The 22,586-nt window shown below is 40.5% G+C and overlaps 1 protein-coding gene and 1 long non-coding RNA gene across 5 annotated transcripts in view; one reads left to right on the top strand and one right to left on the bottom strand.

Moving 5' to 3' along the window:
* The window catches only part of LOC132534634 (uncharacterized), a 38,628-nt gene that overhangs the window by 2,086 nt on the left and 13,956 nt on the right, over nt 1-22,586 (top strand). The window contains exon 2 of the long non-coding RNA XR_009546360.1: nt 10,501-10,609. This is a non-coding gene — a long non-coding RNA (uncharacterized LOC132534634). The remainder of the gene's footprint in view (nt 1-10,500; nt 10,610-22,586) is intronic.
* Nucleotides 15,959-22,586, bottom strand: part of PPP2R2A (protein phosphatase 2 regulatory subunit Balpha) — an 81,561-nt gene continuing 74,933 nt past the window's right edge. For all 4 annotated transcript variants that reach the window (XM_060178845.1, XM_007535041.3, XM_060178847.1 and 1 more), the window contains 3 exons: nt 21,748-21,917; nt 18,553-18,644; nt 15,959-16,955 (listed from right to left, as the gene is read on the bottom strand). In XM_060178845.1, coding sequence (XP_060034828.1) covers nt 16,676-16,955; nt 18,553-18,644; nt 21,748-21,917 — 542 coding nt within the window. In that variant the 3' untranslated portion in view covers nt 15,959-16,675. The remainder of the gene's footprint in view (nt 16,956-18,552; nt 18,645-21,747; nt 21,918-22,586) is intronic.

The following is a 22,586-nucleotide window of genomic DNA, read 5'->3' on the forward strand; positions in this document are numbered from 1 at the left end:
AAAAATATTTTTTAAAAAGATCATTCTAACTGTAAGAAACTTGAAAAAATTAAAACAAGAAAATAGAAAACTAATTTTACAACAGATTAATCAGAATAATAATACCATTTTTGTGACCATTATTAGTTTTTTTCCTTGAAAGTGACCTTAACTGTATGAACGAATCTTCAACTCATCGAATCGATTATAGTATATATTTTACACTATGCTTTCCTTTTTTTTTTCCTTTTTATTTATATTTATTTTTTGCCACCAACATTATCACTGGGGCTCGATGCCTACATTCCACCACCATTTACATCGTCCTTATTTATTTTAACTTCTTGCTAGAAGTGAGAGACAAAGAGAGAGAGGCAATAAAGACCAAGAGCCACCCGAAGCAGTTCTCCTCCACTCAAGTTTCCCCCCTGCAAATGGCAACTAGGGACTTGAACCCCAGGTCCTGTTACATGTTTATCATTTTGTTCAATGCTTATTTCAGTTTTCATTTTATATTTTGATGTACTGTCGATATAGAAATAAATTGTAGGGTGAGGAGAGATTAGCATAGTGGTTATACAAAGTAACTTTCATGCCTGAGGCTCCAAGGTCCCAGGTTCAATCTACCACACAACCATAAAACAGAGTGAACAACGCTCTAGAAAGAGAGACAGGGAAGAAGAAAGAATAAGGAAGAAAGGGGGTTGGGCGGTAGAACAGGTTAAGGTACATGGTGCAAAGCTCAAGGACCAGCCGAGTAAGGATCCCGGTTCTAGCCCCCACATCCCCATCTGCAGGAGGGTCGCTTCACAAGTGGTGAAGCAAGTCTGCAGGTGTCTTATCTTTCTTTCCCCCTGTCTTCTCCCTTGCTCGCTCCATTTCTCTCTGTCCTATCCAACAACAATGACAGCAATAACAACAACAACAACGATTAACAACAAAGGCAACAAAAGGGGAAAAAATAGCCTCTAGGAGCAGTGGATTCATAGTGCAGGCACCAAGCCCCAGGAATAACCATGGAGGCAGAAAATAAAAATAAAATAAAGAAAAGAAAATGGAAGGAAAAAGAAGAGAAAGAGATAGAGAACAAGATATAAAATAATTTTCTCATAGAATTGGAGATCTTGTGCCTTTAATATTGTTGTTTGCCTGATTGCATGATTTTATAACCTGTACATCTTCACTTCATCTACTGAGGGACTATTTAGTGGCGTTTTCTTTGCCAGGAACTGTGTTAAATATAAATGAGTTTATTCAAGCTTCACAAGCACCCTAGTGAATGACCCAGCAGGTGTTACTACCACTTTATAGTTTAAACAATTAAAGGTTAAAAAGTTAAGCACCTTTTTATAACCACTTCATTGCACTTTATTGGGGAAACAATTTACTGGACAGTTGTCACATGAGTGAGTAGCGTTTATCTCCCCATGAAAAATGTTTGCTCACCACTCCCACCACAAACCAGTGTCTTTCCCCACCATACTTGACTGGATTTCCCCACTTATTATTTTATTTTAATTTGAGAGAGAGAGATAAAGAAAGACCAGGGAGTCGGGCAGTAGCGCAGCAGGTTAAGTGCATGTGGTGCAAAGCGCAAGAACCAGCGTAAGGACCCTGGTTTGAGCCCGGGAATCCCCATCTACAGAGGAGTCGTTTCACAAGCGGTGAAGCAGGGCTGCAGGTGTCTACCTTTCTCTTCCCCTCTGTCTTCCCCTCCTCTCTCCATTTCTCTCTGTCCTACCCAACAATGACGACATCAGTAACAACAATAACTACAACAACTAAAAAAAAAAAGAGCAACAAAAGGAAATAAATATTTAAAGAAAGAAAGACCAGAGCACTGCTCAGCTCTGGCTTATGGGGGTGCAGGGGGTGGGGGTGTTGAATCTGGGACCTCAGAGCCTCAGGCATGAGAGTCCTTTTATGAAACTGTAATGCTGTGTCCCCAACTCTCCCCCTTATCTTCTTAACACCTTTGCCCTTCCCCCTTTAGAGTCCTTTGTTCTTTTTTTTAAGACTTTTTTAAAAATTTTATTTTTATTTATTTCCTTTTGTTGCCCTTGTTGTTTTATTGTTGTAGTTATTGATGTCGTCGTTGTTGGACAGGACAGAGAAATGGAGAGGGAGGAAAGACGGGGGGGGGGGAGAAAGATAGATACCTGCAGACCTGCTTCACCACTTGTGAAGTGACTCCCCTGCAGGTGGGGAGCCGGGGTTCGAACTGGGATCCTTATGCCGGTCCTTGTGCTTTGCGCCACCTGCGCTTAACCCGCTGCGCTACAGCCCGACTCCCCTTTATCACATTTTTAATCCCCACAAAAATCTGAGGCAATTTGAGCGCTCTCTATGATAGTGCTTGTGAGTTGACCCCCCTGCAGGTGGGGATCCGGGGACTTAAACCAGGATCCTTACGTCGGTCCTTGCGCTTCGCACCACGTGCGCTTAACCCGCTGCACTACCACCGACTCCCGTTCTCTACAATACTGCTACGGAGAACTACTAGAGAAAATTTCTCATTTATCTTTGAATTTTTTTTGAATTATTATTAAATTACACTTGAGATAAATTTTTTAAGTTTTCCTTGTCCAAGTATGACAGTATATTTGTAGTTGGTGAGGTGAGCTAACGGAATCACTAAATTGTTAAATCTTCCAAATTATTTAATATAGTTGAAAATTTTCACACTCAAAGTTTTCTGTGCAGGATCAGGTATGGTCCCTGAGGTGGCAAAGTGGATAAAGCATTGGACTCTCCAGCATGAGGTACTGACATCAGTCCCAGGCGTTGCATGTGCCAGTGTGATGCTCTGATTTTTTGCCTCCAGGGTTATTGCTTGGGCTCAGTGCCTGATCTAAGAATCCATTGCTCCTGGAAACCATGTTTTTTCCCTTTTTTGCCCTTGTTGTTCATCGTTGTCGTTATTATTGTTTATTGTTATTGTTGTTGTTATTGCTGTCATTGCTGTTGGATGGACAGAGAAATGGAGGGAAGAGGAGAAGACACAGGGGGAGAGGAAGACAGACACCTGCAGACCTGCTTCACCACCCGTGAAGCGACCCCCCTGCAAGTGGGGAGCTGGGGTCTGTAACCTTGCAAGGATCCTTATGCTTGTGCTTCGCACAATGTGCACTTAACCCAGTGCGCTACCTCCCCTTTCCCCTTTTTTTCCAGAGCACTGCTTAGGTCTGACTGGTAATGCAGGGGATTGAACCAGAGACCTCTATTGTCTCAGGCATAGAAGTCTTTTGCAGGGGGTCAGGCGGTAGCGCACTGGGTTAAGCGCGCCTTTCACAGGTTTGCAGGTGTCTATCTTTCTCTCCTCCTCTCAGTCTTCCCTTCCCCTCCTCTCTCCATTTCTTTCTGTCCTACCCAACAATGATGACACCAATAACAGCAATAATAATAACTACAACAACAATAAAACAGCAAGGGCAACCAAAAGGGGAAAAAAAAAGTCTTTTGCATAAACATTATGCTATATCCCTCACTCACATCTTTAAAAATTAAAAAAGGATCAAGCTCACTTAGACTGGAAGACAGCTCCCCTGATAGAACACACAGTTTACAATGTAGACAGTGATAAATTATTGGCAAATGGACACCCACACACCAGCATACTTGCTCTAACACCTACTTGCCTCATTAGGAGAAACGTGTTAAATATATGTTATGGGCTGCAGAGATAGCATAATGGTTATACAAAAAAGACTTTCATGCTTGAAGACTTTCATGCTTGAGGCTCTGAGGTACTGCCCCGGCCTGCGGGGTTATCGACGGAAACCTAGGGTAGGGGGCGAGAGAATGGAGGGGGCAAGAGACACGAAGAACGAGAGCAAGACAGGAGGTCTGATCAAGCTCTGAAAATTTTATTTTGCAGCCGCATTTTAAGCACACACCATGAGGAAGTTCTGCTAAGGTAGTGGAGGGAGGGAGGTGGGTGAGCAACTTTCCTAACAGTTAGATGGTAATCGCAGTTACAGTGATCGGAATGTCCGCTCACAGGTTATGTGAGAGACTTAGCTAAGGCCTTGGCTCCCGGCAAGGTACAAGCTCCAGCATGACCATAAGCCAGAGCTGAGCAGTGCTCTCCCCTTCTCTCTATATCTCTCTAATAAATATAGGTAAACATGTGGTTTAGGAGATGGCACAGTGCATAAAGCATTGAACTCTCTCAAGCATGAAGTCCCAAGTTCAGTACCCAGCAGCACATGTACCAGAGTGATGTCTGGTTTTCTCTCTCACTCCTATCTTTCTCATTAATTAATAAATAAAATCTTTTAAAAAGTAAGTAGATCTGTTGAATGTAGAACATTAATTCCCCAATAAAGAAATGAAAAAAAAATCCAAAAAAAAAAAGTAAGTAGATGAAATATATTTTTAAAGAATATAGGGTGGGGGAGACAGCAATATGGTTATGCAAACAGACTCTCCTGCCTGAGGCTCCTAAGTCCCAGATTCAAGCCCCCACACCACCATAAGCCAGAGCTGAGCAGTGCTCTGGTGTTTCTCTCTCTGTGTGTGTGTCTGCATCTCTCTCAAAAATAAAATTAATTTTAAAATTTTTAAATAATATAAATAGCCCTGTAACTCTCAAAATGTATACATCAATAGCATATGTACCCAGTAATTAATGTCATAATTGTGCCACATAATAAACCATTCAAATTCACTGACTTAAACAAAAAATTCTCTTCCAGACATCCCCAGGGCAGCTCAGGTAGATTCCATTCCAAGGTGAAAACTGATGCAGGTCTGCTCCCCATCTGTCATCCTCCTTGGGCAATAGGTATGTTTCCTCTCGTAAAAGGGTGAAAGAAATTCACAAAGAAAGCAGACAGGTGGAGGCCAGGCAGTAGCACAGTGGGTTAAGCGCACATGGCCTGAAGCGCAAGAACTGGCATAAGGATGGGGTTCCCGGCTCTCCACCTGAGCGGGAGTCGCTTTGCAGGCAGTGAAGCAGGTCTACAGCTGTCTGTCTTTTTCTCCCCCCTCTGTCTTCCCCTCCTCTCTCCATTTCTCTCTGTCCTATCCAACAACGACGACATCAGTAACAACAACAATAAAATAACAAAGGGCAACAAAAGGAAAAATAAAATAAAAATAAAGAAAGCAGACAGGTGAGAGTCAGGTGGTGGCGCAGCCGGTTAAGCGCACGTGGTGCAAAGCTAAGGACCATCGGAAGGATCCAGGTTTGAGCTTCCGCCTCCCCACCTGCAGGGGAGTCGTTTCACAAGCGGTGAAGCAGGTCTGCAGGTGTCATTCTCTCCTCCTCTCTGTCTTCCCCTCATCTCTCCATTTCTCTCTGTCCTATCCAACAATGATTACAACAATAATAATTACAACAGTAAAACGAGGGCAACAAAAGGGAATAAATAAATTTTAAGAAAGCAGACAGGTAGGGGTAGGGGGTAGACAGCATAATGGTTATGGAAAGAAACTCCTATGCCTAAGGCTCCAAGGTCCCAGGTACAGTCCCCCCCCCCCCATAAGCCAGATTGATAAGTGCTCTGGTAGAAAGAAAGGGAGGAGAAAGGGTACGGAACTGTCATTCCCATGCTCCAGTGGCCAAATCAACTCACCTAGCAACCACAATGCCATTTCTCAAAGGAAACAGATTCTGGGAGTAAAGAATTATGAACAATAAAATAATCTGCAGTCATTTGTTAGCACACACCCACCCGTCTTTTCTTCCCCCCTGAAAGTTTCCTTTTCTTTTTCTTTTATTTATTTATTCCCTTTTGTTGCCCTTGTTTTATTGTTGTTGTAGTTATTATTTTTGTTGTTATTGATGTCGTTGTTGTTGGATAGGACAGAGAGAAATGGAGAGAGGAGGGGAACACAGACAGGGGGAGAGAAAGACAGACACCTGTAGAACTGCTTCACCGCCTGTGAAGCGACTCCCCTGCAGGTGGGGAGCGGGAGCCTGAACCGGGATCCTTATGCCGGTCTGTGCGCTTTGCGCCACATGCGCTTAACCCGCTGCACTACAGCCCGACTTCCAAAAAGTTTTTTTCTTTTTTTTTTAATTTTTAAATATTTATTTATTTGTTCCCTTTTGTTGCCCTTGTTTTATTGTTGTAGTTATTATTGTTGTTGTCATTGATGTCGTTGTTGTCAAATAGGACAGAAAGAAATGGAGAGAGTAGGGGAAGACAGAGAGGCGGAGAGAAAGACACCTGCAGACCTGCTTCACCGCTTGTGAAGCGACTTCCTTGCAGGTGGGGAGCCGGAGGCTCGAACTGGGATCCTTAAGCCGGTTCTTAGGCTTCGTGCCACATGTACTTAACTTGCTGCGCTACTGCCTGACTCCCTTTTTAAATTTTTTTTATTTATAAAAAGGTTACCCATGTGGTCTGGGAGGTGCTTCACCACTTGCAGAGCTTCCTTCCTGCAGGTGGGGACTGGGAGCTTGAACCTGGGTCCTTGTGCATTGTAACATGTGTGCTCAAGCACGTGCGCCACCACCCAGCCCCAGGTATGGAAGTTTTTGCATAACCATTATGCTATCTCTCCAGCCTCTAGGTTCTTTTTTTTAAAAAAATACTTATTTTATTTATTTATTCCCTTTTGTTGCCCTTGTTGTTTTACTGTTGTAGTTATTGTTGTTGTCGTTGTTGGATAGGACAGAGAGAAATGGAGAGAGGAGGGGAAGACAGAGAGGAGGAGAGAAAGATAGACACCTGCAGACCTGCTTCACCACCTGTGAAGCGACGCCCCTGCAGGTGGGGAGCCGGGGTTCGAACTGGGATCCTTATGCCGGTCCTTGTACTTTGCGCCACCTGCGCTTAACCCGCTGCGCTACAGCCCGACTCCCACCAGCCTCTAGGTTCTAATTTTAAAGCAAGTGAGGGGACGAATTCAAATGAAATTACAAAAGGAAAGTATCTAAATATAGCAAAGTGAATTGTTCAGAGGCATTTCTTTTTTTAAAAAAAGTATTTATTCATGAGAAAGACAAGAGGAGAGAAAGAACCAGACATCACTCTGGTACATGTGCTGCCGGGGATCAAACTCAGGACCTAAGAGTTAAGAATCCAATGCCCTATCCACTGTGCCACCTCCCGGACCACAACTGAGAGACATTCTTATCTAATGACCAAATAATATTGCTGGAGATACAGTGAGGATGCAAGATTCCATTGTGATTTCTTGGCTAACCACACACACTACAGTATGCTGGACCTGGGTTCAAGCCCCTGTCCCTACCTGCAAGGGGAAAGCTTCACAAGAAGTGAAGTAGAGCTTCAGGACCCCCCTCCTTCCTTTCTTTCTTTCTTTCTTTCTTTCTTTCTTTCTTTCTTTCTTCCTTCCTTCCTTCCTTCCTTCCTTCCTTCCTTCCTTCCTTCCTTTCTTTCTTTCTTTCTTTCTTTTTAAGCAGAGTACTGATCAGCTGGTTTATGGTGGTGGTGGGGGGATTGAACCTGGGACTTCAGAGCCTCAGGCATGAGAGTCTTGGCATAACTATTATGCTATCTACTCTCACCCTCTCTCTTCCTCTCTGTCTCTCCCTCCCCTCTCAATTACCTGTCTCTATCCAATAATAAATACATTAATTTTTAAAAAGAATTAAGTAAAAGAGAGAGAGAGAATTCAGTGACATTTTTAGCTCTGTGACCCTTGACAGAACACTTTAACGCATGATGATCTCATGCTAATGGGAAACATCTGGTCATCTAGAATGAATATCCACAACACATTTCTTGTTATAACTTTGATGAAGTCCAGAATTAGAACAAAGAGGCCTTTTGCAAAAGATAGTAACTTTCACACAAATATCACCTCCCTTCTTGCCACTCCACAGTAATAACAAAGAGCATAATTGGATGAAAGAAATAAAGCTGTGTCAAAGCACTGAAAGAAGAGATCATCTTACTTAATGGAGTGAAGCTGGCGCAATGCTGACAAGAACAGCTGTACAAAGAAACCACAGATCAATGGTATTTAGTTTGTAGAAGTAATACTCCCAAAATAGTAGTTGTCCCTTTCTTAGTAATCCAAAGAGGAAAAACAGTAAATTCAGTCCATGTTCACAGACATTTGATGGCATTATATTTGACTGAAAAGAAAAAAAAAAATCATAACCAGAACTAGACATTTTTCTTAATGTGATAAGGGTAATTATCTTTTAACACAAAACATCAAAGGTATTCCCACAAAGTCATGAGCAAAACATAGTTTCGGCCTTTTGTTATTATTCTGGAGAGGGACTTTTTAATCACTAATGAAATCAACTCTGATTAAAAACAAGATTGACAAAAGTACATCATGCCTAGTAGTAGTTGGGATAACAGAGAGGGGTGAGTCACCCGGTAGACCATGTAAACAAGCATTAGTTAAGTTGTGTAAAGACGGGTTCAAGCTACCAGTCCCCACCTGTGTGTGTGGGGCGGGGTAGGCTTGATAATCGGTGGACCAGTGCTATAGGTGTCATGCCCCCCCACCTCAGAAGACCCCGTTTCTCACCCTCTAGCAAGAAGAAAGAAATGGCCACTGGGAAGGGTGGAGCTGTGGAGGCATCAAGCCCCATAAAAGTCCTGGTAGCAAAAATAAAATAAAATAAAATAAAATAGAATAGATTAAGGATGATACATCATTGCTGTATAAAGAATCAGCACTTCAGGAAAGTGTAGCCATGCAGCCAGATGAGTAAATGTATTTATTTGGCTAGAGACAGACACACTGACAAAGAAGTGGAGACAGAGAAATCTGTGGTACTACTCGGAAACTTTCCCCCTGCAGGTGGCCCCTGTCCCTGTAGCTCAACTGGGAGTGCTACCACCTGGCCCCATTAGTAAATTTTGATTTGAGGCAACTGTTGGGAGTTCATTAAGTTCTTCTTCTTCTTCTTCTTTTTTTTTAAAGATTTTATTTATTTATGAGAAAGATAGGAGAGAGAAAGAACCAGACATCACTCTGGCACATGTGCTGCCAGGGACCGAACTCGCAACTTCATGCTTGAGAGTCTAAAGCTTTACCACTGCGCCACCTCCCGGACCACAAGTACTTCTAATATTTGATTGGGCAGAGAGAGAAAAGTCACTAGGGCAGGACATACACCTACAGCAAGCATTGCTTCTTTTTTTTGTTTAATTTTTTTATTATTATTTTTTAATAATAATAATAAATGGTGGTGCAGGGGATTGAACCTGGGACTAAGGAGCCTCAGGCATGAAAGTCTGTTTGCATAACCACTATGCTATCTATCCTCCACCCGCATTGCTTCTTTAGATGGTGAAGCTTTCCCCCTACAGGTTGGGTCAGGGGGCCAGAACCCAGGTCCTTGTGTTTTTTTGATTTTTTTTAAAACTTTTAAATTTAATTTGATTTAATTTTACCAGAGCACCGATCAGCTCTGGCTTATGGTGGTACAGGGGATTGAACCTGGGACTTCAGGGCTGCAGGCATGAGAGTCTGTTTGCATAACCATTATGCTATCTTCCCCTGCCCAGTCTTTGTGCTTTGTAACATGCACTCAGCTGAGTGTGCTGCCACCTGGCCTCAAGTATATTTTCAACACTTTACCCTTAAAGTTCATTCTTTTTTAAAATTTTTAACCAGAGCACTGTTCAGCTCTAGTTTATGGTGGTGCGGGGGGATTGAACCTGGGACTTTGGTGCCTCAGGCATCAGAGTCTGTTTGCATAACTACCATGCTATTTACCCTCCGCCCAAGTTCATTCTTTTTAATATATATTTTATATAATATATATTTTATTTTATTGAAACAGAGAAATTAGGAGGGAAGGAGGAAGATAGAAGGAGTCAGAGAGACACCTACAGCACTGCTCCATTTTTGAAGCTTTCCTCCTGAAGGTGGTGACCAACGGCTTGAATCCGGCTCCTTACGCATTGTGAAGTGTGCCTTTAACTAGGTGTACCACCACTGGTGCCTAAAATTCATTTTGAAAAACATATTTTGGGCAGGGGAGACAGCATAGTGGTTATGCAAACAGAATCTCATGCCTGAGGCTTCTAAGTTCCAGGTTCAATCCCCACACCACCATAAGCCTAAACTGAGCAGTGCTCTGGTGTTTCTGTCTCTCTGCATCTCTCTCAAAAATAAAATTAACCAAAAAATTAAAAAAATATTTTTTTTATTTATTAATGAGAGGGATAGGAGGAGAAAAAAAGAACCAGACATCATTCTGGTACATGTGCTGCCAGGAATTGAACTCAGGACCTCATGCTTGAGAGTCCATTGCCTTTTCTACTGCACCATCTCCCAGAACACATAAAAAATAAAGACTTAAGTAAAGACAAAGATGTTATGAGTAATTTTGTCCCTAAAGCTACAACTTAAGACAAAATGGTTTTCTTAAAAGGAACTTTCCCAATTGTATTGTTATGTGGAAAACTGAGAAACGTTATACATGTACAAACTATTTTATTTACTGTCGAATGTAAGATATTAATCCCCCAATAAAGAAATAGAAAAAAGAAAAAAAGAAACTCCCCCAAGTGGGGAAACAGCCAAAAAACTTTGATAAAATGTGAAAATTGAGATATCCTGCTCTTCACAAAGCAAGTAGAGGGGCGGCTGGCAGCATTATCAGGCACGAGGACCCTGGTTCCAGCTCCTGACTTTTCACCTGCAACAGGGAAGTTTCATGAGCAGTGAAGCAGATCTACAGGTATGTTTGTCTCTGTCTCCCCTCATAATTTCTGTAATAATAATAATGAAATTAAAAATGGCTACCAAGAGCGGTGGATTCATTGTACAGGCACCAAGCCCCATCAATAACCCTGGTGGCAAAAAAAAAAAAAGAGAGAAACAAGCATCAGACTGGGAGAAAATATTTATACAACACAACTCTGATGGTAGCCTTTATCCAAATGATAAGAAAAATGTGACTAGAAATATGGAAAGTAGGATTACCATTTTCACCTTTCCAAATTGACCAAAATAAAAAAAAACACTTTTGTTTTGCCCATAAGGGACTGTGTAGAGCTAATCCCATGTTTGTGGGTCATTTAACATTTGTACCAAATCTTTCATACATTTTAATTTTCTTTATTGGAAACAGGGAGGAATCAAGAGGGAAGGGGGAGGAAGAGACACCTGCAGCACTGCTTCACCACTCACAAAGCTTTCCTCCAGCAGGTGGGGGCCATGGGCTCAAATCCAGGTTCTTGCACATTGTAACATGTACTCAACCTGGTGTGCCAACACCTGGCCCCTGAACCAAATCTTAAAAACCTACCCATGTGCTTTAATAGAGCTTTATTTCTAGTAATATACCCTAAAAACATTATACACCCAAACCAGTCTGCATGTTCACTCTATTCCAATACTACTTCCTGCAAATGTGAAAATATTAGGATAGTAACTGATTGAAAAGGACTTTTTTTTCTTTTTTGTTTCCAGGGTTATTGCTGGAGCGTAGTGCCAGCACTACAAATCCATTGCTCATGGAGGCGCTTTTTAAAAAATATGTATTTTATTCATGAATGAGAGACAAAGAACCAGATATTACTCTGGTCCCTGTGCTGCCAGGATTGAACTCAGGACCTTATGCTTGAGAGTCCAATGCTTTATCCACTACCTTACCTCCTGGACCACCATTTTTGTACAGGAGAGAAATTGAGAGAGGAGGGAAAGGTAAGGGGACAGACACCGGCAGACCTGCTTCACTGCTTAAGTGACTCCCCTGCAGGTGGGGAGCTGGGGGCTCGAACTGGGATTCATGTGCTGGTACTTAACACTCTATACTATGTGCACTTAACTTGGTGTGCCACCACCAAGGGCCCCTGAAAGGGCATTTTAGAACTCTCAATTCAGTTCTGCTTCTTCCTCTAGGAGGTTTGACCAATATAAACATTGTAGTTAAATATCTAAGTACCCCCCTCAGCACCAGGTGCAAGCACTCTCTTCAGGGTTATGTTGAATAATGACATTGTACTTCCCTTTTATTTAGTTCTGGATTCAGGTTTTAATAGTTAAGGTTTTCTAGCACAGAAACAATTTTTTGTATTTTCAAAAACACCTCAGAAACTGTCCAAAACGTAGCTGTTGCCCCCTTGTGGGAAAAATTGAAAGTACTCAACAAGCATGAGGATACTAAAAACCAAGCTTTTCTCTTAATACCATTTTTGATCACTAGATTTTCCCTTCCAGGAAATTAAGTGTTTTGTTTGACCAGCATAGTACTCAGAGTGCTTTACAATATATCAACTTTAAGCATGTTACGTGGGTTTATCTTAGTTCTTTAATAGAGATCTTAAGTTTCAAAACTTAATACTGGCATGCAATAAAATGTCAGTGAAACTGAACTCTTGTTACACTTAAAATATCTTCAACATGGGGGTTGGGCGGTAGCGCAGCGGGTTAAGTGCAGGTGGCGCAAAGCACAAGGACTGGCACAAGGATCCCGGTTTGAGCCCCCCGGCTCCCCACCTGCAGGGGAGTCGCTTCACAAGCAGTGAAGCATGTCTGCAGGTGTCTTTCTCTCCCCCTACTCTCTCCATTTCTCTGTCCTATCCAACAACGACATCAATAACTACAACAATAAAAACCAGGGCAACAAAAAGGGAATAAATAAGTATCTTCAACATATGAAATCATCTTGTCTTATAAAAGTTCTCTAAGCATTTCAGAACTACTTCGGAGAGTGAGTTCAAAACTTTTGTCAAATAGGGTCAGTTTCCAAGACTCATGGGGCTAGGACTTTAACCATGGTGACACATACAAGCACACCTTAAACTATCACCCAACAGATAGAAATGATACTTAAAATAGCGATTCTCCAGCACTAATGTAAATTAACTCGATGCTTGATTACCTAGTAAGCATTTATCTTTTTAAAAAAATTTATAGAATGGAAACACTGACAAGACTGTAGTATAAGAGGGGTAGAATTCCCACCACCAGAGTTCCATATCCCATCCCCTCCCCTGATAGCTTCCCTATTCTTTAACCCCATACGAGTATGGACCCAGGATCACTGTGGGATGCAGAAGGTGGAAGGTCTGGCTTCTGTAATTGCTTCCCCGCTGAACATGGGTGTTGACAGGTCGATCCATACTCCCAGCCTGTCTCTCTCCTTCCCTGCTGGGGGAGGGCTCTGAGGAAGCAGAGCTCCAGGATACATAGGTGGGGCTGTCTGTCCAGGGAAGTTTGGTTGGCATCATGCTAGCATCTGGAACCTGGTGGCTGAAAAAGAGTTGACATATAAAGCCATACAAATTGTTGATTAATCATGAACCTAAAGGCTGGAATACTGCAGATGAAGATTGGGGGGGGTCTCCGTTTTGGAAATAGGAATATTTTAGATATATTCCAAAGGGTCCATGACTATTAGTTTTTGCCTGAGCCTGACATCTGATATGCAAGTGGGTCCAAATTATTTCTTGGGAGATGATGCCATGGCTGAATGGCATTTATCTTTTCTTCCAGTTTGGGTTTATTCCAGAAATGCACATTACTATCCTCACTTGAACTTATGTGGTACAGAAAGATGCTGAAAAAAAATTTTTTTTTAATTTCTATTTGCTGGATATAGTCAGAAATTGAGAGGGGAGGGGCAGGTAGGAAGAGAGACAGACACCTGTAGCACTGCTTCACCTTTGCAACAAAGCTTTCCCCCTGCAACTGGTGTCCAGGGGCTCGAATGTGGATTCTCGTACACTGTAACATGTGCACTTAGCCAGGTGTGCCACCACCGGCACCCCCCTTTTTAATTAGTGAACTTATTTTTACCACCAGGGTCATAGTAGGCTTCAGTGACTTCACAATGACACCACTGTACCAGGGGACTGTTTCCCCCTCTCCCTTTTTAACTAGTGCTCTGCTCAGCTCTAGCTGGGGACTGAACCTGGGACTTTGGAGCCTCAGGCGAGTCTGTTTGTATAACCATTATGCTGTCTACCCCTGCTCCCCCCCTTTTCCTTCTACAAGCACACACACACCACACTGCAATGCTCGTGAAACTTACAACCTGGGGGTTGCATCCGGGTCCTTGGGCATAGTAATGTGCACCACTACCTGGGGAGTATCAAGAACATGTTTAAATTTTACTAAAAATGTATCAGTACTATTAGTGTAACAGACACATTGTACAAATGTTTGAAACACAAAACAAAATTTCCTTTCAGGTTATCTAATTACTCTGTGATCAGAGTAATTCATTCTTCAGTCACACTTCACTTAAAAGGAAAAAGTTTGTGGATGAATTTTTTTCCCCAAAAAAAGACTGTGTCTCACAGAAAACCTAATATCCTGTAGTTGTTATATGTGTTTATAAAAGAAATATTCTTATTGCCCAGCCACTGAAAAAAGATAAAGAGATTAGCATTGAAATTTGTTTTTCATGCCATAATTTTTAAAAGATCAAGACCCTAGAGTAAGTATGTTTACCGGTGGCAAGTAGATAGGAACATACAAGCAACTGGACAAGACTAAGTTTATTCTAAGTATAATTTTTATTAATAAAGAGATTAACCATATAAGATGAGTGGCTGGGCATATAGTTTGCCACACCAAAGAAATTTAAAATTGATACTTGAGGATATTGTTACAATATTTTGTAATAGCATTCCTTGATAGAGTCAGTTCAGTTTTAGCAATGTTTTCCCTTAAATATAAAAAGATAACAGTGTCATGGATGAAAATCATCATAGCTACTGATGAATCAAAAAGATTTTCAAGAATGATTTGGTGGTTTTCTCTCAAGGGCTACATCCATACTTTAGGAAAACAACTTCTCCAAAGATGAAGTTTCTGCATCAGAGACCCATCACTTTTGATACTGGTGACAAGAACCCATTTCCAAATCAACTGGGAAGAATAAAACTATTCTGTGAATGCACCCAAGATCCCCAAGTAAATTAGTAAAAGTGCCATTATTTTAAGAATTATCAGACATAGAATCGGTGTGTTTAAATACAAATTCATATTTGTTAAGTCCAAAAGAATACATAGTACTTTTATTACAGAAAAACTTTTCTTGTGTGCTGAATACGTTAACTTCTGAGACATAATATTTCTATAAAGTGTAGTAGAGGGAATCATGCTCAAACTATTTAATCATTTTTTCTCACTGGTAAGAGTAGAACAAAAGGTTATGGGCAGATAATAAGCACTTGAGTCTTCTAAAATGCAAGGTTGTTCTATTACGGCTCAACCAAAACATACCTATTATTCCCTAATAATATAAATGCCTATTCAGTTTATCTTTGAAAAATAAAGTTTTTTCCCCCCTCTGTTAAAGCTTCCACAGGATTGACAAAGGTACACTCTACTTATTAAAAATAGGGGTAACTCTTCATCTTTGGATAAAGTATCACCACTTTGGGGAAATGCCATCATGTAGACAGATTAGTAAATTTTAATTTGAGGCAGCTACTGGGAGTCCATGAAGCACTTTTAGAACACTGTACCTTTAAAGTTCATTTTTAATAATAGCTTTGGAAAACCAAAAATAGAAAACAGACATCTGTGGCAAAAGTACATTTCATTCAGATCTGATAATAGTAAAAAAAAAAAAAAAATGCAGTGTCAATTTTATCCATGTAAGTTACTTAAGGTTAGTTTTATGTTATATGATTGAATGGCAAAAAAAGTTAACTGGTTAAAAAGTTTTTGAGTCTTTAATTTAGTAATCTTTAGTAAGGCAAAAATGAAATTAAGCACTGTTAAAAAGTCTTTAAAAAATGAAGTTCTACAAATCTAGTTCCCATTTACAGTCATTCTGTTAACAGATAATATAGGTAAGTATAGGTACAGTGTATTCAGTACCCTCACAGCTAACAGTAAGAAAATCTCTAGTCGCATCTATGGGTGGTGGAACTGTCACTAATGCCGCTGTATTTGCAGCATACGTGTCTCTACAGAACCGATGCCTTTCCTTCTCCATGTAAAAGAACATTAAAAAAATGAACACAATTACCAGTAAAACTGAAACTTGTTTCACCTCACTGCACCCAAAAGTATGACACAAAATATTGCCTTAAAGAGGTAGATTAAAAAGAAAAAAAAAACCAGATTCTCCATTCTTTGTCACTTTTATTCAGTAGTAGTTTTTTTTTTTTTTCCTTATTTTCAGTGCCAGACACGGCAAGGAGTGATTACAGCCAACTATTAAAACATTTGTTCGCAACATATACCCCCTTTACCACTGACCCCAAACTGACTCGTTTTGTGTGCTTTCGTTCTTTCTTTTTTTAATACACCACCACCAAGACTGGGTGGAGGGGGCAGGGGCAAGAGATGAAAGGGAAGAGTCCAGGAGGCCAGAAGAGGAGGAATGCTACAAGCCACAGTAAGAATGAGCCGTATTTAATTTAAAAAAGGGGGGAGGGGTGTACCCCACAAATGATACAGTAATGAGGATACACAATTAAATCCCATAAGCATGACTGAAGGCTTTCACTGTGTTTGACGTCATCACAATGGAAGGCATAAAAAGTGGAGTAAATCAATGTTGATACAGTCCAATCTAGTCCATTAGGCAAGATGGTGCAAGAAGTCATTTAAATTAAAAGTGCCCTACCCTTACCTAAATGGCTAGCAGACATGGAGAACACAGTGATGAACCCACATAGCTTTCTCCATGTAGCTATAAAAATATGTTGTTGAATGGCACATTGTCAAACACTGGAAAGGGGCGCCACAATGGACCTCTCTCTTTTTTAGATACGAATGCTAGATTCAACTATCTCAACTAAGCAGGAAGTGGGCTCTTCTGCTAGGAATGCCAACCCTAATTCACTTTGTCTTGAAATATATACAGATTGTTTGTGGTAGCTACAGCAATGATATTTTCCTTGGGGTGCCAGGCTGTATGAAGGATTTTCTTGTTGAAGTCTAGGCTGTCAACACTTATTTCATCTTTCTTTCGCTTGCCGCTTGCACAGACTTTGCGTGGCTTCAGAACCGTACGAGGCTTATTGTTTTCTCGTGATGCTTCTAGGGTTATATCTCGTTTTGTGTTTCTGTCAAACATTCTGAAGAAATTATTGTAAGATCCAGTCATGACAACACTGTAAAAGCAGACAGAGAACTCAAATAAGTGAACAAGTTCTTGTTTTCAGACCAAATGATTTGAGTGATGATACCTGCGCCTAGTAGCCCACCTCAGTCACTTAACATAGCTTCAGACTGAGACAGACTGGGATGCAGACTAACTTGGATTAATCAGCAGAACAGACTAGAAGTGTGATAATAAATAACTTGGTTTTCTACTGATGATTATCAAACTTTCACCAAAGCTGAACACATACTCAAGCAAAACTTCAGGGGCCATGAGATAAACCAGAGCAGCCAGCTTCTTGGATTAGCATCTGATTATGGACACACAGTGTCTACCAACAAGAAATGCACATGCAGCCTAATAACTTTTCACAAGAAACCAATAATCATTTAAATTATAACCTGTTTAATTTCTGGAATTTGAGGGGGAAAAAAAAAATCACATGTGCTTGTAAGGGCTGGGAAGACAATGGTTACGTAAAAGATGTTTTTATCTGGGAGGCTATGAGGTCCCAGGTTCAATCCTTGGCGCCAACATAAGCAATGCTCTGGTTTAAAAAATAAAGCCCCCTGTCGCCACCTGGAGGGGGAAAGCTTTCCGAGTGGTGAAGCAGTGCCACAAGTATCTCTCTTCCTCTCTATCTCCCCCCCTCTCAATTTCTGACAGTCTCTATCAAATAAATAAAAATAAAAAAGACTGGCCCACTACACTTTCTGTCAGTCCTACTTGTCCAAAGGCCTCTGCTCAATGTTTACTAAGTACCCCAACAGGCAAAACTTAACTAGTATGTTACCATTAACAATTTGGAAAGATCTGCTGATGCCTCTAGACTTGTCCTATCTTTACCATGTATATAAAAATTACTGTAAATAAGGCTAGCAGGGAACTATTTAAAGTAATACTTGAAAAGTTCTGGATATTTATAAATGATACAGGCAATCAATTTTAGAAAACTGTCTTATCATTTCTTCAGTAATGCCAATTCCCTTATGACACTTGGCAACAATAATCAAATTCAAGTTGATGCATGTAGCTAGAGGAAATAAAAAAAACTTCTTTAGTGGTTTAGGAGGTGGTACAGTGGGTAAAGCATCAGATTCTCAACCATGAGGTCCCGAGTTCAATCCCCGGCAGCACAGGTACAAGAGTGATGTCTGGTTCTTTCTCTCTCTCCTATCTTTCTCATAAATAAAAATCTTAAAATTTATTTAAAGTAAGTTATGTGATTCAGTCTACAGTACCTAAATGTTTACAGTTTTAAAGGATTAAAAACACTAGTGTTTAGCTAATTAAAAAAATTTTATAGGTGCCACAAGGCCAGTATTTCCGTCCCCCGAAATGTGTAACCAGAATCTAACCGTGAGACAACACGAGGTAACACTCAAAAGAACACCCCTTTGGAATAAATTACTTGTACTCTTCAAAAATGCCCAAATCATTAAAGATGATGATGGCATTTAGAGCTGTCCTGGATTAAAGGAAACTAATAGTAGAAGACTATCTACTTTTAGTGAACGTGTCAATCACAGTAGGAGAAGTGAAACAGTACACCCCCCCCCGCAATAAAGTTCACATTTGAGTAAAAGGTGCCAATTAAAATCAATTACCTGTCAGAACCATTCCAACAACATTCAAATTTGTCAAATATGCAGTCATTTTCATACAGTGAACAAAGTTTACTTCTGAGGTATTCATGCACCTGGGGGGGGGGAAACAAGTACACACATAAATATACATTTAGATTAAACAGAAAATAATTTTCCAACTGAGATTAGGAAAAAGATTTAGCGAGACCACACACTATTTTCTTTATTGGGCTGACAAAATGGCTCCCTTGGATAGTGCAGCACTTTGTCATGAGTGCGACCCACGTCCAAGTCCAGCCCCCACTGCATTCACTGAAGGAATGAAGGGCGCTCTGGTACAGTGGTCTCTTATCCAAAAAGTCAGCCCAGAGCAGGAAAGCCCTGACATGGTCGGAAGAGAAAGGGAGGGGGAGGGGAAAGGGAAGAGGAAGAAAGGGCTATTTGGTATAGCAGATTAAACATGGGAATGCTCACGTACAAGTCGTGCTGTCTGTTGAGTGACCTTGCATCTTTAAAACCATTTTTTAAAAGTATTTATCTTTTTACTGGCTAGACACAGAGATCGAGAGGCAAGGAGAAGGTAGGGAGACAGAGACACAGCTGTAGCACTACTTTACGACTTGTGAAACCTCCAAGCTTCCTGCAGGTGGGGACCAGGGAGTGGAGCCCAGGTCCTTATTGTAGCAGGTGCACTCAACCAGGTGTGCCACTACCCAGCACCCTCTTCCCCACCATTATTAAACACGGCAAAATGTATGTATTGTAAAGGCAAATAAAGGCAAACATAGTCATACATTTTTGGTGGCCTTGGGGCCACACACAAACATGATTTCACTGCTCCCAGAACCCCCTTCCATTCACAAACATTTGCACATTATTCATATATTCACATTTCATCTCTCAACAGAGAAAAATACCCTTTTGCACATAGATTTCCCCTCAAGACTGAAAACATTTGAAAATGGCACAGGTGAAGTGATTAATTAAAGGGATGAGGTGAGAGTACAAATCGCAACTCGCAGTGCAGTAGGTGCAGTAGACTCTCATGCTGGAGGCTCAGAGGTCACAGACTGAATCCCTGGCACCACCATATACCACAGCTGAACAGTGCTATGGCCTGTCTCTAGGTCATTAAAATAAGTAACATAATATTTTTTAATTTAAAAATAGACTAATTTCAATAATAGAACACTACTTGAATATGTTAACAATAGTTTTCAGTGCATTAATTACTGATTAAAAACAATCCTGGTGGGCAGAGAAGTGGTTGTGGTACAACACAGGGCTTACAATAGTAATAATAACCACAACAATGATGGAACAACAATGGCAACAAAAGGGGAAAAAATGGTCTCCAGGAACAGTGGATTCACGGTGCAGGCATGGAGCCCCAGCAATAATCTTGGGGGCAAAAGTCATGCCCGAGACTCAGAAGTCCTAGATTTAACCCCCAGTACCACTGTAAGCTAGAACTGAGAGTGCTCTGTAGCCTCCCTCCCTGAATTTCTCTCACTAAATTCATTAAACAGATATGGGTTATTTTAAAAAATATTTATTTATTCTTCTTTGTTGCCCTTGTTGTTTTGTTGTTGTAGGTATTATTGTTGCTGTTATTGATGCCATTGTTGGATAGGACAGAGAGAAATGGAGAGAGGAGGGGAAGACAGACAAGGGGAGAGAAAGACAGACACCTGCAGACCAGCTTCACTGCCTGTGAAGTGATACCCCTGCAGGTGGGGAGTTGAGGGCTCTAACCGGGATCCGTATGCCGGTCCTTGTGCTTAGTGCCACGTGCACTTAACCCGCTGCGCTACCTCCTGACCCCCCGATTTCTCTACTTAAACATCTTAAAGTAATATTAACATCCAGAGTCCATTTCAATATTAAAGCATAATGGAATGATTCAGCTTATGTATGTCTATGTGACCCTAAGTGAAAATATGTTAATACAAAGGAACTGCATCTCAGATGGAGTTATGGTAACCAAATAAGGCCAATAAATAAATAAATCTCAATCATGTATAACTTTATAAATTATAAAGACACCTTTATAAATTTAATGGGAACAACTGAATCTTTATCTGCTATAACTAAATGACAGTATCCTACTCAACCACTAAGCCCATTCAGCATAGGAAGAAAAAGTACAAATCGGTTAAATTTTAATCACATCAATTCAGCAAAGCTTTGGGCTATACATATAAGATTTCTCACTAAATAGTTCCAAGAGTGAAATTAAGATTCAAATCAATAATACTTATAAAGCAGTGACCTATCTCTTTTTGCTTCTCAATAAAAAACTTTCTACTTTTCATTTATTTATTTAAACCAGAGTACTGTTCAGTTCTGGCTTATGGTGGTGCAGGGGATTGAACCTCGGACTCTGAAGCCTCAGGCTTGAGTCTCTTTGCATAACCATTATGCTATCTACCCCCACCCTATTTTCTATTTTTCAGGTACCTTTACAGAGATTTAAGTGGTTTATATTTATCTAAGAGGATGCAATGGTTTCAGAAACATATAGTCTGACAGCATACAACGTAAAGATAACATTGTAAATTCTGTTTCTGAAGCAGTAGTATTTTCTATACTCACGGTCTAGATTTTAACTGAACCCTGTTCCTTGCCATGTGCAACTTCATTCTCTTTTCGAAAAGAGAATGATAGACTGGTAGTAGATGGCCAAGGAGAAGAATGTCTAAAGCTGACATCTCACAACAGAAAGGCAACTCTCAAACCTATCCCCTGGGTCTTCAAACTTCTTTCCTTTAGCTTTAAACACCACTTGTCAGCTAATGGCAGGAGAATCAGTTCACTGACTTCACACACCTAAGTTAGACTCTAGTTCAATTACTACAATACACATGCCAACCAGGAAGCCATTACGATGACTGGCTGTTCTCACTAGTCCTCTTCCCCCTAGCCGCTTTAAATAGTGTGCTTTCTCCTCACTGTTAATGTAGACAGCAGCAGCTAAAAAAAAGTTATCGATGCAGATCTAAATTTGCAGTAAAATCACACTTTAACTTCAAAACTGAATAGCAACACAACATAGAGAGATGTACATAAATATAAACAAAATACTTATGAATCTATGAAAGAAAATACCTAAGTCAACAAATACTACATTGTGATTAATACACTACAAAATCCTTTTCTATAAATATATTAAAGTAAACAAGGCATATGCTCATTGAAAAAAAAAACTGCAAATACCTGGTATGTTTCCACAGGCCTGTTTTCCATATTTAAGTCCCAGATTTTGACTGATAAATAATCTCTAGTCATCATATATCGACCACTATGGCTGAACTTTACATCAGAAATAGAGGAGATGATTTCAGAAAAAAAAGACCTGTTACTGGGATCTTCTGGTTCTTCAAACACTAGAGACATATAAAACAAAAAAAGGCAATTTGTAGAATGTACTGATGGGGCAGAGCATTTGATGAGCAATGGTTCACAAACTTCCTAAAAATAAGTTAGAATGACTCAATATGGAAGTTGAAGGTGAAAATGTATGTAGTACACTTCCAGAGTCCCACACCTCATTTAGCAGAATCAGACTCACCCGGGGAAGTGGTCAGTGCTCCACACACCTCGCTGACTCTGCCTATACTCTCACCACAGGAAATCCACCTTCCTCACCATCAGAACTCTTTTAACACTTTAATTTTCAGTGGCCAGGCAAATGAGTTTTATTATATCCTTGTACTAAATAACTCATTCAAGTTATTTTTATTAAAGCCAAGAATATGTCAGAAGAAAACTTTCTAGGAGGAAGGATGAAAGGGACGAAAGAACAGCTCTATTTGAATACAGGGTTGGAGAACCCAATTCCAAGAATCTACACAACTGTGTAAAGTATATGCATCAGGACATGAGCAGACATCTCCCTTGCTTGTTGTCCTCGCCCCCGTGTGGAGTGCAGCAGCTTACAAAAGAACACAAGAACTTCTGGGCACACAAGTTTAAACTGTATAAATCTACGTTAATGTAGGTACCACATTTCAGGCCGACTTCAAATAAAAAAAAAAACACCCTTTTGAAAAAAT

Source organism: Erinaceus europaeus, chromosome 19 (assembly GCF_950295315.1).
Source record: "Erinaceus europaeus chromosome 19, mEriEur2.1, whole genome shotgun sequence".
Lineage (NCBI taxonomy): Eukaryota > Metazoa > Chordata > Mammalia > Eulipotyphla > Erinaceidae > Erinaceus > Erinaceus europaeus.